This window comes from Fusarium flagelliforme (assembly GCF_020744385.1).
Source record: "Fusarium flagelliforme strain FIESC 12 MPI-CAGE-AA-0113 chromosome Unknown B0J16scaffold_6, whole genome shotgun sequence".
In the NCBI taxonomy this organism is placed as follows: domain Eukaryota; kingdom Fungi; phylum Ascomycota; class Sordariomycetes; order Hypocreales; family Nectriaceae; genus Fusarium; species Fusarium flagelliforme.
This window is the reverse complement of record NW_025763508.1, coordinates 1,558,814-1,575,205: the sequence shown is the minus strand read 5'-3', so window position 1 is coordinate 1,575,205 and position 16,392 is coordinate 1,558,814. Positions and strand designations below refer to the sequence as shown.

The following is a 16,392-nucleotide window of genomic DNA, read 5'->3' as shown; positions in this document are numbered from 1 at the left end:
CTTACACGGGAATTGATCATGATTGAAACAAGAGGCAGAATCACGAAGATTATCATGCAAATTGAATTGACATTCCAGTAGTCAGATAAAAAGTTCTAGTCGGACGTCAGAGAGCTAGGAAATTTGACGGTATATCATTTTTCCCTTGGTCAGACTTGAGAATTCATTGCGACCACTTCCTGTGTATCTAAGTATCATACAAGCGCCGAATGGTTAAAGGAATGAGTTGCCGAAAGCCTAAAAGACGAAATAATTCGAGCATCCTATGCTGGCTTAAGGCTATACTTAAGCTAATTGATTTTGGCGCCGTAAAGTCTAGATTTATTTCTCATGTCTGGGACAGGGCGTGTGATCTTCATCACAGACCAGCCAGGTACTTGGGTGTGTTGGAAGACGAGAACACAAGACAATGGGGAACAATACAAGGCCCCAGCCAGACATATTCGTTGGCAAATGTGATAACTGTACTCAGAAACTATGTACGTCAAATAAGTATATACAGTAACAATCATCACGAGGCAAGTCCCTCTTCCATCATGACGGACTCAACAGTCTAGAATGGCTCCCTTAAGCACCAATGAACTTCTTAATCTCAGGAAGAACCTTCTTATAAGAAATACCATCCGCAGGCTCCATGCTGTACATGTAGTCACCCCACCAGGGTCCAGCGGCCCAGTACAACCAACCAGTCCAGACATCAGAGTTGTCATGGAGGTGCTGGAGCTCGCCCTTGAGGGCCTCAATGCACTGAGAGTTGGCGCCGGCAGCAGTCTCACCGATGATACCCTTCTTCTTGTTATCCTTGAGCCACTTAGTAGCAGCCTTGAGACGCTCAGCACCAATGGTGGCGCTGACACAAGCCTCGTGGGTACCAGAGCTATCAGAGTCGAGGTACTGGTGCATCTGGTAGACAATCTTGTCTTGAGGATCCTTGAGGTTCTTCATGGCCTCGCCAGTGCCGCTGGAGACCCAGCTGTGGGCACCAGTCCAGGAGTTACCCTCGACAAAGATGTACTGGGAGGTAGCGCCGGCCTTGCGGATGGCGTTGATAGCGGCCTGGTTGAGGTCGGCAACAAGAGAGTTCTCCATATCGTGGTACTCGTTGTTAGTGTCGAAGATGACATACTTGTTGTTGGCGAAGCGCTTGGCAACCTTGGACCACCAGGCACTGAAGTCAGCAGTGCTGGTGATGATGTTACCGTTGAAACGGCCGTAGTTGTGAGGGTCAATCACAGCGTAGTTGCCCCTGTGCTTGTTAGACAAGGTTCTGTATGGTGCAAGTATGAATACTTACTTGCTGGTGATGTGCTTGACAACATTCTCAAGACCCTTGAAGTAGGTCTCATCGATAGCACCAGTGATGCCACCAGGAGTCATGCGCTCCATCAAGAAACCAACACGGAAGGTGTTCATGCCGGTGCTAGCAAGGGTCTAACAAAGTCAGTATGGGAAGAGTTATAAGTGAAAGTGTTCTTACATCGATGGACTTGGTGCTAGGCCATGTGTAGTCCTTGTCAAGCTTGCCAGGGAGGTTCTTCTCGCCAAACTCACCACCAGCTTCATTAGCACCGGTGAAGAGGAACTTGCCAGCAGCACGCTTGTCGGTAGAAGGAGCAGCCAGAGCAAGTGTAGCGCCGGCGCTTGCGAGAAGAAGATCTGTGAAACGCATGTTTGCTAGAGGAAGAGATAAAGACTGTAAAGTTTCGTTTCTTGTTTCAAAAGACTGTAATAGGATCGATCAACGAGCCACACAGAATCAACAACAATAACTTGGGATTCATGGCGACTTTATATACACCTTGGCGCCCTGTGCAACTTTACCTGGCAAGGTTGTAGCACTTGCATTAAGATGAGATATTACATGGGTTAACCGTTAACGCATCTACCCACCCGCGATGGTTCTTCCGTGTGCCCACATGGCGTATAGTCTCGGTTGACTTGTTCCAAGTTTCGATCAGACTCTGGAGAAGAAGAGGAACATGTCCTTCCATGACCCATTTTGGATGGACTAGTATTCCCTGTTCTTCCGTCTGAAACAGAAGCTATGGCCCCCTTATATTAATGAGCGCGCCGTGTTGCCGACGGGAAGCATAGTGGCGAAAACAAGTTATATTGACAACTGCGGAGTTGGGAGAAACATATTCGATTTTGAGAAGCTTGATTGGAGTTGTCTGAAAGTGACGGTCTTGGTATACCACTTGGCTTGGCATCAAACAATTCATCCGTTCCAAGTACCGTCTCCGAATCATACATACAGTACACACCAAGTGACGCAATGAATTAGACAATGTCTTGATCACACCGTCCGTGATTGAAACGTTGAGTCTTATTTCGTTGGTGGGATTCTTTTTCCGTTCATACAAGGCTCAGGTTGATGAACCGCAAAGTGCCGAGACCCGTTCAATGGGAAATGTGCTGAGGACCCGGACGTCAGGGTGTCAGAAGAATTGGTCGCCGAGAGCATGAAGACGAAATAATTTGATCACTTTAGGCAAGTTTAGGCCAGCATTTAGGCCACTTTATTTCTGTAGCCTAAGCCTTGGAGGATAATTCTTCTGACACCCACTTGGCTGGGGGCAGCAAGCGACTCGACTACCGGCAGCATCCTAGACGGAATAAATTGATCAGCTTGTCGGGGCTGAGGCAGGCAATTTGGGTGCTTATTTTCAGCGGCCAGGATCCTTGCGGTACATACAGAGTCACGTGCGTGCATCGGAGTAACTATCCGGAAAAACACCCCTGCAGATCGAGCCGTCGCATGGTGAAGCTTGGTGATGCCGGCCTGAAATTTCGAGAACGACATGTGCCAGCGATAATGCACGCGACACGGGTTCTTCTCAAGCGTTCCGTGTGGAAGGGTATGTTGATCTTCCGTCTCAGGGGCTGTCCAGTTGCTAATTCTCGTCGATAGGGCCACACTTGGTGCCGTAAGCCTCGACCGATTCGACTACCCTGACTGCTCTAACATGCGATAGCCTCCCCATTGTCTGGCCTAAGACTACAAGCGATAAGGTGCCCCCAGTACGAACACAAGCCCGATCAGCCACCATCCTGCCCAATTTCGTCGGTCTCAAGTTCGAGGTGCACAATGGAAAGGACTACCATGAGGTGACCATCACTGAGGATATGGTTGGACACAAGCTTGGCGAGTTTGCACCGTAAGCTAGACATTTCAAAACGATTGATAAGACAGTACTGACGAGTTTTTATAGTACACGAAAGCCCAACATTTGGGATAAGAGGTAGATTGTTTGAATAGGAGCTGGAATCTGGGTATACCCATGTATAAAAGACTACATGTAACATCACTAGAGCAATGACTTCAATGAGAGATTTCATACGCATTCAAAGGTTATCTATTTTACCCAGTCCAGACTTCGCTGGTGGTGTATTGATATCATGTGGACCCTGTCCTTCCGTGAACCCTTACCGTAACGCCTTGCAAACAAGTATCCATTTCAGAAACAAAACCTAGCGGTAGAACTCGCTTCGCTTGACGTTCACGCCGTACTCTCCAACAGCCATACCGAGATCCTCCATAGTTAGGACAGTTCTGTTCTGGCTACCACCCTGACCACCACCACCGTAACCCGGTCGCTGGATACCGAGAGGTGCGCCCTTCGTTTGATCCTTACTTCCGGGCTGACCTGTTGGTTGTCCAGGAATGGGGAAACCGGCCGCCGCACCAAGGGAGCCCATGGGATTGTTGGTGTTTGACGATGCACGGATTCGACTGTACTGATAAGCGTCTGCAGCGATGTCTGCGATGAACTTCTGTGTCGCGAGAGCGAGCAGTCGCGCAAGACGAGGATCGGTTTGTGGTGGTGGGGGAAGACCAGCTTTGGTCATGTAGTAGTTGGTGACTGCATCAGGAATCTGCGCCGTGTTAGAGAGATCAACTTAACGAGGATGAAAAGCGTACAATAGGTGCGTAGTCGTCCATCTTGTTCAAGAACTCGCGAAGGGAGACATCCTTGCGGGTCGGCAATCGCGATTCAGGAACTGTTGGTGCTGGGGGAGCTTCCTCAGTAGGAGGAACCTCTGGCGCAGGAGAGGTCTGCTCTGTAGTCTTTTCGGGCGCATCACTAGCCATATTGACGGTTTTGATGAAATGCGATAAGTGGTTATAAAGTTGAAGCTGAACCTGGGGGTAGCCTATAGGTAACGCGTTAATGAATTATAGTCACGTGATTAGATGTCATGACTGCTAATGAGCCGCAAAGCGCCAAGAGCTTAGAGCGACTAATTAAAGAGAGCTAAAAGCAAGCACTATGAGTTTCTCATGTGAATTTCCATTCTTTGTCAATCATTCAGACTACCTTAATCCGTCGCTCTGAAAGTTGATCTCAACTACTTTGTGGAGCGACTGCAATTGGTAGCAGCTTTCAACAAACATACAACTCTCTATTTTGACTTTACAGCACTGAAATCAACAATCATTTTCCTCAAATCTCCAAGCCAAACGGCGACGCCTTTGTGATTACCGCCTTGTTGACCTCCCAAACCAACGCCGTGCATGCGACTCCTGAAGCCGGAGTTGTCGTGACCGAAACTATGGTCTTGCCTTGTCTTGTAGCTACTTGATCGTTACTGTGCCAGCGAACATGGGACACATTTCGAGAGCTTTGTTGCTCTATCGTACAGATATCTCGGTGTCTTGCGAAACAGCTTAGACAGGGAGCTTGAACTTCTTGCCCTTGAGGACCTTGGTGTAGTACACGTAGAAGAAGTCACTGTACAGGACGGTCTGGATAATACCGGCAACAATGGCAATGGTGTCGACTTTGTGGTGTGTCTCGGAGAAGTATCGGTAGATCCAGTTGGGGATGTAAAGAGCGCGGTAGCTACCGAGGGCGAAGAGGTAGTGGGTGGTGATGGTCTCGGCCTCACCAGTTCGTTGAAGCATGAAGAGCTGAGGAAGGATAGCCACAGACTCGAGCCAGATGGAGAAGGCCCACAGAATCTCAGAAAAGGTGTAGTGGTAAGGGAAGATGATGGCTAGGACAGCAGCTCCAGCGAGGAGGTACTGAACGCGGAAAGTGTCGACATTAGGATCGTTGGTAGGCTTGTAGGCGTTGGTCATGAGGTAGATGATGTAACCTTGCGAACCAAGGAAGAGGATCTTGAAGATGAAGTTGTAGATGCTATCGGTCGAGAAAAGATCTGGAGGCTGTCAGAAGGCGTATATGGTGTTTTCTTTCGTGAAACATACCGAGATAGCGGGTAATATAGACAAGCATGTAGAGAGTCTGAGACTTGAATGAGATACCCGAGCAGCTCTGGTGTTTGTTAGTATTGCTGATCTGTCGAAATTGACAAGGGGGGTCTAACGTTAAGCTGCACCATCTTGTGAAGCAAGATGAAGATGGAGCCGAGATGCGAAAAATCCGCTAAATGACATGTTAGCAAGTTCGTGATGGGATTTTTCGAGTCGAAACATACCGGCGATTCGGAAGACGTTCAAAGGCATGATTGCGGTGGTGCAACTGTCGTCGCAAAGCTAAGTAAGATAAGAAAGTGGAAAGAAGTTAAAGATAGCTGCTAAGAGCGCAGCAAGTTGGAAAGCGAGCGACGACCTGTCAAAGGCGGTTGGGGGGAAGTGAAAAGCGCAATTGAGACCGGTTGATGTTGATGGCTCGAGGAATTTGGCAAGGGAGCTTGAGGATCGAGGATCATGAATCTTGAAACTGAGCTCGGCCGGAAAAAGGACACGACGCGATTGCAAGCTCATTGGGTCGTCCAGCTACGTAATGTCTCGCATGTGTCCCATCACGTTGCTGTGCTGTGATGCACGGCCACACAGCCACATCTGGCAGGAGAAAGTGTGGCGCAAGTGCCTTTGACCCCTGTATTCGGGAAAAGACCGGGAATAACGAAAGCCTCTTGTCTTTAGGTAGCTCAAGGTTCAACCGACTACAAACCATCAGACTTCAAATCAACATATGCTTGGTGCATGTCGCCTTCCATAACGGTATTCGTCGCCCTTTCCTAATCTTGAAGGACTACATGGCTTGAGAACAAAGCATTATGGCAAGGTTATCTTCAACTACATGAACCACACTATCAATCACAGTATTTCGTTTCTTTGTACGATTTGACTTTTATTCTGCAGGCATCTAAGATGACTAAATATCTAGATGAGCTAACTTAGGATTCCTTCCGAGAAAGGGGATATAACAAAAACCCTCGTCCTTCGATCAAAATCTTGAATGTCTCCAAGTCCGTATCTGCCTTGCAACGCTTCAATAAGAAGCGGCCTCGACAGAGCCATCCCATTTCCCTCTGCTTTTAAATCAAAGAAAGATAACAGGTGCTCGCAGAAATGAACAGTAGAATAAAACATAAATAAAGTCATCGTCCCTAGATGTAACATCGCATTCCTAATGCGCACCCGGTCCTCCTAGATGGGGAGGAGCTTTACGCCGCCTATCGTCAAAGGGAGTCTCGCTACCCCAGTATGAGCAGGTGGCGTTTGTACAGCTGAGCCTCAGCTGATGAAGGCGTATCATTACTGCCTGGCCGACTCTGGTAGGCCATGTCGTGATAATCGGGGAGGTCCACCGCCATCAGTCAGTCGTTTGACGAAATCCCAATCAATGATCTTGAATGTGTTGTCTTGTTGAGTGCACATGTGCACCTTTGAGATAACAGTCTCTAAAACAACCTAGGATATTCATCTGAGGAAATTGACTCTCGTGCAATCATCGGAGTCATGATGTTTCAGATGTGTAACTTTGTTGAGGAAAACCTTAACTGTCGTTCTCCTTAACGAAGAAGTTGGTGACACCATAAAGTCCGTCTACCCGTATCGAATGACATGGCAAGAACGAGTCGTGTCCAGTAGAATAAAACCTCACTCCCAGCTCATGAACCTAAGGCAACTCTCTGAAAGTCGCCCAAGGAATTCAGTGCTGTCGAGTGAGTGTGTGAGTGTGAGTGGGTGCGCTGTCCCATCTCGCGACATCAAGAGAAAGATATCTTGAGTCGTAGCTCTCCAAAAGCAAAGATGCCTCGAGAGCGAATCGTCTCGAATGAGTGATTCAAAAATGACAAGGTCTCATAGGATCTCGTAGAGTCGGTGTAGCAGTTGCGCGTTACTCTCTGAAAGTGTGACGAGCACTGAGCTGCCAGCTTCTGCCTAGCAACCAATCGACCTGACGATGCTTGGGCAACAGCCGGCAGCAGTGCTTGTGGTTCACTTCGGAGAAAGTAATTCCACTTACTTGGGGTCCTAAGACCCTAGTCTGATCGCTGACACTGAACGGCTTTTTTTTAGGACACTGATATCCATTTCGAACAGAGTCCCGAGATAATTCCATCATCAATAGTGCCATGGGACATAGTCAGAGTGGCACTGCTGAAGAATAAAAGCGAAACCATCTCGCCGTTGGGACCGGAAGGTACAAGACATCCTCAGATGTAAACAAAAAGCCCTTCAAGCCCTAGAGGTAAATTCGTCCGGTTTCTGGAACGAGAAGTCGTGGATGTGTGAAAGATATGACGCTGGTAGTTTGTCGTAAGATATATTTTGTATCATGAAATGGGAGCCGGTAAAGGGTTTGACCAAGACGTCCCTTTCAGGGGTTGCAAGATAGGACCGCCTTGTTCTAGAACAGATCCTTCTTGTCCCTTTTCTTTTCTCCTTTTTTTTTCTTTTTCTTTTTTTTTTTTTGGCCCCGAGGTATGTGGATGTTGGCGGATAAATAGATCGAATGAGGTCGTGTCTTAGAAGCCGGGCCAAAAGTGAGCTTACCCAGCAAAGACAACGACTCTCGCTGGATATATACAGCAGTAAATAGTCGACATTGTGGGATATGTGGGGGTTGCATCCCAGGGAATGGTCGGAGAAATGGCGATAGATGACTCCTGAAAGGGCACCATCGAGTGCCAGGTCATGGTTGCTGCTGTATAAGCCGTGTTGTATGCGGAGGTTGATAAGATGTTGTTTGACTCATACAACTCGGTGAGAAGTTAGATTATATCCCTTACGAGTCCCAAGCCCTGCGTTGTATGTACCGGTGAGACCTGAGCTGGAGCCCAGATCCCTTCGTCATGCCAGGTGCCATTTCGACCGCCTTGACAGGTACGTATGTACAAACGCTCGCTAGTCTATGTTGAAGGGATATGTATCTGAAATAATTAATCTGTCAAGATGGAAAAAAAAGAAACTTGACGAGATGTAAAAGAAATTAAAAGAAGATGTAATGATATTGTTGTATGTACCCGAGTCTTATGTGCTGAGGAGAAGAAAAGGAAAAGGAAGCAGTCTGGGGGGATCGTGCGCTTTATTTATAGTCAGAATTCACATGCCTGAACCCTACTCTCTTGTTGATAAACTTCAGAAATTGCCCGCAGAACTTATGACTTTGAAGTTATACTTTGCGATATGGAGATTGCAACTCGCAGCATTTGACCATCAAGCTCAAAGGGACCGAGGTGAGGTCAAAAGTTAAAGTGGCTGCAGTTTCTATACGGAAGCGCCGCATAAGCCACCAATCTTACAGTCTCAACTGCGATTACGAATAGTAATAGAACCAAAAGGAACTGGTAGTAGAGTCTAGCATTATCTGTAAGTTGAACACTCGGTGCTTTCGAAGTGTGCTCGTATTATCATATGACTTTGAATGTCATCTCACTGGAAAAATAAACTCATGGTCTGACCAAAGATTAAACTTTGAAGGGGGAAAGAAACATTCATGCTGGCCGAGCTCCAATATCAGATGTTGATTAGGTAGGAATGAGTCCATCATTCTCTTGAGGTCATTTGGCTAGGTGATTAGAGTGAGACCCATATGATCAAATCAGTGGAGGCTTAGGCAGAGCAACAGGTGGGGATATATTACCAGATCGATACGTGAACGTTAAGGACCTTTGAGGGGACTCCAGCCACAATAGCGGCATCGTACTATGGACTTATCACAGTTGCTTCTTCACTGTTCCTTGTGCGTCGATGAGCTTTCACAATCGTGCATGATAGTCTCCAGGATAGAGTGGCTTTGAGCTTATATCGTTGGAGATTCTTGATTTGGAGTAGGTGGATGAGACTTCATTCAAGACGATAACTTAAAGATGGCAAATAAAGTTTGCTGCTGAGGCTGTGGAATCATCAAAGAAGACAGATGGAAAGAATGGAAATGTACATAACACTGTCTGACACTGTTATTCCGAATATTTTTGTCGGTTAGTCATGCGAAATTTCATCTGAAATCCATCTTCTCCCCAAGACACCAAAAACTCGAGGTACATGCGCTCAACCACTATCGCCAACATTACAAGTTCGAAGAAGCCCAAACCACGCTCTTTTCCTTCCATGAAAGCTCGAGCCGAATATGTTGTATAAGGAAAAAAGTACTGCAAAAAAGAGGGCCCGATTACAGACCAGCCTGGCTTGTGGTGGACGTCTGCCATGGTCGCGATACTGTTCAATGCCCCCCCTACGGAGAGACTCTATAGCAGATATCCTGGATCGCGTACCCGTAGGTGTTGCGTGTCCGGTATGACTTCTTATCCACCAGGCCACCAGGTTGACCTGCGTTGTTGAGCAGGGAGATGCATTGGCAGTTCATAGAGGATTGGCAAGTTGGCGGTTGGCAGCTGGTGGTTGACAGCCGCCTGGCAGTGCCAGATGAACAAGCTGTGCCACACTTAAGACTGCCGCCTTTAATCTTGGTATGGGAGTCTTCTAGGTGTTGGAAATGAATGAGACCAGATTATAAGCGTTTAGAATCACTGCAGATCGAGATACTATCGAGTGCCATATCGAGCATTCAGGGGTAATGGTGTCCAGATGGACGGAATACTACCCAAAGCAAACAACACCATTTTACTACACTAATCCCAGGACTACCGTAGCATATAATAGATCTATCTATATCTTACGTCTACTACCTAGAGAGACCCAATATCTAAAAATGCAACTGTTCGTTTAAATTTTACATGCAGAGACCGTCCAGTCATGGTGCTGGATATCGTGCTGGATCGTGGCCCAGGGATTTGCATTGGCCAATTCTGATATTCAATAAGATATTTGGCTCATTCTGATTCGTGTGAAATATCTCGAATTTGTCGCAAACCTTGATATCTCGAATCCTATAGTCAGTGTCTGCTGGGTAGCGGAGAGATTGTCCTCTGAGCCTTAGGGTTCCAAAATAAGATCGTCTAAAGTCAGGCCTAAGCTTGCATAAAGTGACTAAATTATTTCATCTCTTAGGCTATCGGCGGCTATCTCTTATGATACCCTGAGTGCTTCAATGCAATCCATGGATGTTAATCTAGGTTGTTGGGACAGCAGATTCTCCAAAACGCATCTCACAATTATCACTTTTGATCACACCGATACTGATTGTGGACTATATCGATGCAATGCTGCGTTTTTCATCGGCATGCAAGGCAGCCAAGGGCGATATGAATACACGGCGATTTCGAGTTGTTGGGAGTTTTAATTCCTCAGTGTCGCAACAATAAGGTTGACCTCTTTCAGGCAGCATCCATCACAAAGATGTAGATAGCTTCCAGAAGAGGTCTTTCTTTACATGCGTGTAGGAAACTGTAAAACTCCCTGTTACCTATATAGCAAGCCCGTCACTGCTCACATCTTCTTTCATCCCACCCCCTCGCCCATTGTGCTCGCAACAAAGGATAGCTCAACTCTCCACAAAACAGCTTTGTCAAGGAAATGAGTGTTCATTCAGCTTTTTCAAATCGTTTGTAAGAACACTACTCTTTACACAAAGGCCACACTTTGTCCTCTGAACAATAACCTCGCGTTTGTTCTTCTGCATTTGTGAGCTCTCTCCCAAAACACAACGAATTTATAAACTCCTCGTTCACTTCAAATTCAAATCCGTTCTTCATTCGAGATTCAGTATCATGTCTATGTTTTTGACCATGAAAACTACCACCGAAATTCTCAAAACACCACCGCCCAATATGTTGAGCTACACGTGCGCTCCCCCAGAGACTCCTCCCGCTGCCAAAACTCCCTCTTGGTTCTGGAAATGTCGCCTCTGCAGATCACAATGGAAGCTTGCCGTTACGCGGCGCTGTTTGAAATGTGCAAAGACCAAGACCGTCGGCGGCAGCAAGATGATCGGCCTATCTCGTTCAGACACGTGGATCCGCGAAGACAGGCTTGACAAGAACCGTACCTCCCGACGAGCTAGGAAGCATGACTACGACTATTGGACCGTTCACAACGACTGGCGCCGTTTCCGCTCCGTCTACAAAGCTGACCCTGAAGCCTGGAAACGTCACACTGACAGCGAACTTTTCAAACTGAAAGGAAAGGAGCGGCGTGTGATGAAGGTGCAGATTGAGAAGAGCAGACGCACTGAAATGACACAGCAGCGCCTGGAGCGCATGCTCAAGAACACCCACAACTGCGACATTGACTGTGATTATCCGAGCCAGTGCCACTCAGAGAGATACGAGGCAGATCTGCAAGAGTACGATGATGTTATCCTGAGAAATATGGTCATGAAGATCCCCAACCCCGCCGATGACGGTTATAGTATTGGTAAACTTCCTCTGTGCGGCCTTGTCCCAGATTTTGTTAGACTCAGTCCGAAAACGACGGATGCAGAAGATCTCGACAGCGAAGACGAAACCCTTGTTGCGTATGAGGATCAGCAGGAAGACTGGTTTGCGACATCACCACGCTCTCCAGTCAGCAGTGATGAAGAAGAGGAGGTAACCGAACAGGGACCGGACGATGAGGCAGATGAAAAGCAAGACAAAAAATGGTGGGATCTGTATTATGAAGACTTTTTTTAAAGAAGAAAGCACAGCAATCATTGAATGGTGAATTGGGAGCATTTAAATAAATGTTATTTCGGGAGCGGCATTGGAGCCAGTCGGCAGGGTATCAGAAGAATTGGCCGTCGTGAGCATAAGAGACGAAATAACTTGGTCATCTTATGACAGCTTAGACTAGCACTTAGGCTACTTCATTTTGGCGGCATAAGCCTTAAAGGACAATTCTTTTATTGCCCTGCCAGTTTCGCATCATGAGGGGAGATAATAGCTTCATTTATCAGTTACCTGCGTATACAGACATGATATGAAAACACACTGAACTTGATTCATCCTCTGTGACTTAACAAGGAACTCGTATTTCCGTGTCTACCTAATCCAGTCCATCAGCACAGCGGTCCCGTGTCGCATCTCGTACCCAGACACTAAAGGTGAAAACACAGTTGTTGTACACTGTTCACGCAGCAAAAATAGCACAGGGCGTTTCGTCGTAATGAGAACCCTCTCGTCGTTGCACCGGCTTCTCGAGCCGACGCGAGAGCTCGTCGTGTGCCTCTTTCAAAGCGTAGGCGCCTTTCAGCTAATCCAAGCTGTGGTCGTGCGGACGTCCGCTCATCTCACGACGCGACGCCCTCGTCGAATTCGAACTTCTGCATTACCGTCCCATAAACCAGTTATACCACAAGACCCAAGGAAGCAAAAAGCAAAACCAAATTTTGAAAGGTGACCAGTTCTTTAACCCTCAAGCGCCTTGGCCTTCTTCTTCTGCTCAACCTTGAGCAGCAGAGCGCGGTTGATGTGTGGCAACACACCACCGTAGGCGATTGTCGCACGGATCAGAGTGTCAAGCTCCTCATCACCACGGATGGCAAGCTGAAGGTGGCGGGGTGTAATACGCTTAACCTTGAGATCCTTTGCGGCGTTCTGTCATGAAAGTCAGCGTGAGCACTAGGCAACAGTATTGACTCATAGGGAATAAACTTACGCCTGCCAACTCTAGGACTTCGGCAGTCAGGTACTCGAGAACAGCAGTAACGTAGACGGCCGCCTTGGCTCCCACACGCATCTTCTGTTGGGTGTTCTGCTTGAGGAAACGCTTGACACGACCGCAAGGGAACTGGAAAGCATGATGTCAGTAAGTTTTTCGGCAGGATCAGCAATCTCAGATGAGTCCTGCTTTCCGTATCGTCGTTGCCTGCGCCTTCCGTCTTGTCCCGCATTGACCCATCGTGAATCCAGTTTAAGTCGATAGTCGTCCAGAATATCGGTGAGCTGCAGCAAAGTCGTCGCTCCGGTCAAAACGCGCGGTTGGGTTGAAATGGATGATGCGCTGTCGCTTTGAAAAGGTTTTCTTGTCGTGCGGAGATAGTCGACGCGTCGAGAGTATATCGTGGAACTTGAAATAGGTGGGATGCGGGACATGGAATGCGCGCAAATCGGTCGACAAAGCAAGCTCATCCTCCACTGATATCTCTCATGTCGAGACTCACCTGAAGACCAGCGCGAGCAGAGTGACTCTGCTGCTTCTTGTTGGCGCCCTCAGTACCGCTCGTCTTGCCGCCGGAGCTCTTTCCGCCAGAAGATTTTCCCTTTCCGCCAGGCATTGTCGAAGTAGTCGCGTTAAAAAAGTCGTAAGATAAAAGTAACAAAAATCTGACGATGAATGATCAAGGATTCGAACGCGGTAACGGATACGTCGAATAATCGATTGATGTTGTTGATGATGAAAAACGCGGGATCGAGGGATCGAGTGGCAGAAATTTAGTGGGTGTGGTTCGGTGCGGTGCTGATGAACTGCACCCGACCTCAGCTAGATTTGTTTGTTCAGGCAGGCACTGGAGAGGCTGGGCTCTGGCGAGGGCGACCTGATTCTGTAGGTTCAGTGGTACGTACTGGAGCTTTAGCTTTTAGCTTTTTGCCCGCACTTTGGACCTCTGGAATGAGCTGCCAGATCCGAAGTAAATCCGGCCGAGAAGCTGGGCTACCAAAGGCTGTGAGAGAGAAGAGGCTTGGGATATCGCGACCATTGAAACATGGTTTTGACTCCCTCAAAGTCCTCGAAAAGAACAAAAGAGATAGAACTGAAGATGGACATTCGAGGAAGACTTCTTCCAAGTTTCCAGAGGTGGTGGTTGAGGAGCTGTGTTGATACTTACTCGAGCTCATCTCATGTTATGCCAGCAACGGCTTGCCGCATATCACTGGCTCTGTCTTACCTAACAGTTGTTGATTGTCAAGTTGATCATATAGCATGTACTGGTGTTCTTCCAGATACAGAGGCGTCAACTGTGCGGTTTGTAGCAAGCTTGAGCATCATCATAACTGCTCGAGGATATCGTTGTTGGCATTGAACAGTTGAAACCAAGGCTCGTCCTGGAGATGATCATGTCCCGCTGTGGCTAAACTGTGGCGGCAATGGCTGTTGTTAGCCGAGTATTTGCCTGCTTCGCTTCAACCAATCATATTGCATGCAACCACTACTCAACTACATCTATCTGGAAGACGTGAAATATTGGAATAGAAGCTTACATTGTCTAATTCTTTTTCAAAAATACATGCAGACAAGATTGCTCTAGCAACAGATCTTCCTGTTTTAGGTGTGATGAATACACAGTGAATCACATTGACCTGTCACATGTTTCAACATGGGATGAGTTCGGCTGATGGGCTGTTAATGTTTGTTGCTTTTTTTTCGTTTTGTTCAAGGATGTGTTAGGACTTCATCTCTAAGCTAATAAGATTTAAAGATCCTTGATGTTGGTACAGGGATGATACCCTGACCTGTGCAACTCCCAGTGTTGTTCCTTGCACGAATCGTTTATAAAAGCCAATGTTCCTAGTTAAGTCATTCGCTTTATTCAGTACGCGATCTGTTTTCAATAAAGCTTGACCTCTTTTAACATGAGATTCATGTTGTCTATGTTTATGAAGTTGCATCAGTGTCTAGTAATTATGTAATGTTAGTGTATCAGAGGAATTACCTGCCAAGAGAGCATAAAAGACGAAATAATTCAGTCGCTTTATAACAGCTTAGGCCAGTACCTATGCTACTTTATTTTGGCGCCCTAAGCCTTATACGTCGCCTATTCAGACCTAACAACTCCAACTTTGGATCATTTGTGGTACGGAACTGTTGACATCTATACATGCGGTAGATATCTGGGGGAGAGACATCTAGAAAGAGGATCAATTCCTTTTTACGAATGTATTGTTTCGCTTAGATCCTATAGTAAAATTTCGCATATTATACATCTTTTTCGAGACTTATGATCATTGCATACCAACTTTAAAGGTGCTATGATGATGGTCGTGAGAACGGTGACAGCGATCTTACTATACTTATACTCTAAGGGGTTTCAGATTGCAAATTTCTTCAATGATGAAGTTGCAGGAATTTTAATGGCAGAAGGAAGGTCTGAAACTCTCGAAACGATGAAGTTAGCTTCCCAGGTTCGGACATAACAAGCTACCTGCGGGTCGACGTAAACGCCCCTACAAAGAATATCAAGGTATAAACTGACTAAAATTACAGAACGCAGTTAACAGGCTATCAAAGGAAAGCTGATAATCATAGTGAAAACGATTTTGAGATTGTTAGAGCCGCTACATCTCTTCAATTAGATATTGAAGGCTGATGTCGATGATAAAATGTCACACTCAAGGGTAGCTAAGCTAACTTAGACGCATATCGTGAAGATGATCCGTAAGTTGCTTTAGAAACGGAGCTGGCCCCGACTTGACATTATCTGGCGATAGGAGAAGATTGGATTAGATGCCCTGTTCGATTGGGAAATCTCCGTCAATTGACTTGAGTGTCCCTCTCTTGTCGCAAAGCTTAGGTAGGTATCTACTAGAGCACGAGCTGAATCACTCTTCATGGCCTGAAAGTTCAGCAGCTGACAGCCATATTACGAAAGCGATTTTTGGTGGTGTCAAAGCATTCTTAACACGAGATTCAAGAAGTGATGTCGGAGCAAGGCTATCATCCCTTTGTCCTGGTTGGTCAATCAACTGCAGCTGAAATGACCTTCCCGTCTAAACCAGCGACATCAAAGAGGCCATTAGGAATGAATACACTGCACAGTGTTTGTCGCAAAGACCTCGTAGACGCATTTGGGTGTTCTCACCCCTGGCTTTAAGTGAACCGGTGACAGTTGTTTTGTCTTGTCTCGCAACTTACGAGGCTCCCATTCCGAGGTTGTGGCTTGTGGCCCTCGTGGTTGGATCGGTGTCAGCTGGATCCGAGCGGATGGGCAACGTTGCGAGGCTCGGGAATAGCTCCGCAGTGTCTCCCAGAAGAGGCGAGAGGTCTTTGCAGACAGCCGAGACGTGCTGCTACTGTAGCTCTAGCTGCAGCTGCAGCTGTACCTGTCCCTGCGGGCATGAGGCGAGGGCGGAGGCCTGCATGTTGGATGCCGATGGACTGGTAATTCTCATGACAGGTCGAACGCTATGAGATCCTACCTCGTGTTTGGTGCCTGATCTCCATACACTCTATCAAATCATGGTCGAGTTATGCTCTCTCCCGACGTAGCGTTCTTGGTGGCGATATCATGGAAGAGAGCCGTAAGGCTCTTAAGAGTGGAAATGGGGCGTCACTGCGGCTGACGGCGATCCCCCGCTAGTCTAGCTCACAAGTCT

General features: G+C 47.1%; 6 protein-coding genes across 6 annotated transcripts; 2 read left to right on the top strand and 4 right to left on the bottom strand.

The window, feature by feature from the left end:
• Nucleotides 1-308: 308 nt before the first annotated feature.
• Nucleotides 309-1,860, bottom strand: B0J16DRAFT_172589 (glycoside hydrolase superfamily). The gene is made up of 3 exons (XM_046122440.1): nucleotides 1,478-1,860; nucleotides 1,295-1,431; nucleotides 309-1,246 (listed from the first exon to the last, which is right to left on the bottom strand). The coding sequence occupies exons 1-3, from the start codon at nucleotides 1,667-1,669 to the stop codon at nucleotides 568-570; spliced, it is 1,008 nt and encodes a 335-aa protein (XP_045980099.1). The 5' UTR covers nucleotides 1,670-1,860; the 3' UTR covers nucleotides 309-567.
• Nucleotides 1,861-2,727: 867 nt separating this feature from the next.
• On the top strand, nucleotides 2,728-3,340 carry B0J16DRAFT_347117 (uncharacterized protein). Its single transcript, XM_046128527.1, has 4 exons — nucleotides 2,728-2,858; nucleotides 2,912-2,927; nucleotides 2,976-3,158; nucleotides 3,213-3,340. The coding sequence occupies exons 1-4, from the start codon at nucleotides 2,759-2,761 to the stop codon at nucleotides 3,244-3,246; spliced, it is 333 nt and encodes a 110-aa protein (XP_045980098.1). The 5' UTR covers nucleotides 2,728-2,758; the 3' UTR covers nucleotides 3,247-3,340.
• B0J16DRAFT_417175 (transcription initiation factor TFIID 23-30kDa subunit-domain-containing protein) lies at nucleotides 3,341-4,116 on the bottom strand. Its single transcript, XM_046133660.1, has 2 exons — nucleotides 3,923-4,116; nucleotides 3,341-3,876 (listed from the first exon to the last, which is right to left on the bottom strand). Exons 1-2 carry the CDS (start codon nucleotides 4,091-4,093, stop codon nucleotides 3,472-3,474), a joined length of 576 nt encoding a protein of 191 aa, XP_045980097.1. The 5' UTR covers nucleotides 4,094-4,116; the 3' UTR covers nucleotides 3,341-3,471.
• Nucleotides 4,117-4,231: 115 nt separating this feature from the next.
• B0J16DRAFT_290911 (ER lumen protein retaining receptor-domain-containing protein) lies at nucleotides 4,232-5,715 on the bottom strand. The gene is made up of 4 exons (XM_046124267.1): nucleotides 5,443-5,715; nucleotides 5,332-5,390; nucleotides 5,213-5,279; nucleotides 4,232-5,163 (listed from the first exon to the last, which is right to left on the bottom strand). Exons 1-4 carry the CDS (start codon nucleotides 5,468-5,470, stop codon nucleotides 4,670-4,672), a joined length of 648 nt encoding a protein of 215 aa, XP_045980096.1. The 5' UTR covers nucleotides 5,471-5,715; the 3' UTR covers nucleotides 4,232-4,669.
• Nucleotides 5,716-10,887: 5,172 nt separating this feature from the next.
• Nucleotides 10,888-11,772, top strand: B0J16DRAFT_387347 (uncharacterized protein; the record flags this gene model as incomplete). The annotated part of the gene is made up of 1 exon (XM_046131673.1): nucleotides 10,888-11,772. The coding sequence occupies one exon, from the start codon at nucleotides 10,888-10,890 to the stop codon at nucleotides 11,770-11,772; it is 885 nt and encodes a 294-aa protein (XP_045980095.1).
• A 381-nt stretch (nucleotides 11,773-12,153) lies between these two features.
• On the bottom strand, nucleotides 12,154-13,520 carry B0J16DRAFT_172525 (histone H2A.Z). The gene is made up of 3 exons (XM_046122439.1): nucleotides 13,242-13,520; nucleotides 12,737-12,868; nucleotides 12,154-12,675 (listed from the first exon to the last, which is right to left on the bottom strand). Exons 1-3 carry the CDS (start codon nucleotides 13,353-13,355, stop codon nucleotides 12,487-12,489), a joined length of 435 nt encoding a protein of 144 aa, XP_045980094.1. The 5' UTR covers nucleotides 13,356-13,520; the 3' UTR covers nucleotides 12,154-12,486.
• Nucleotides 13,521-16,392: the final 2,872 nt, after the last annotated feature.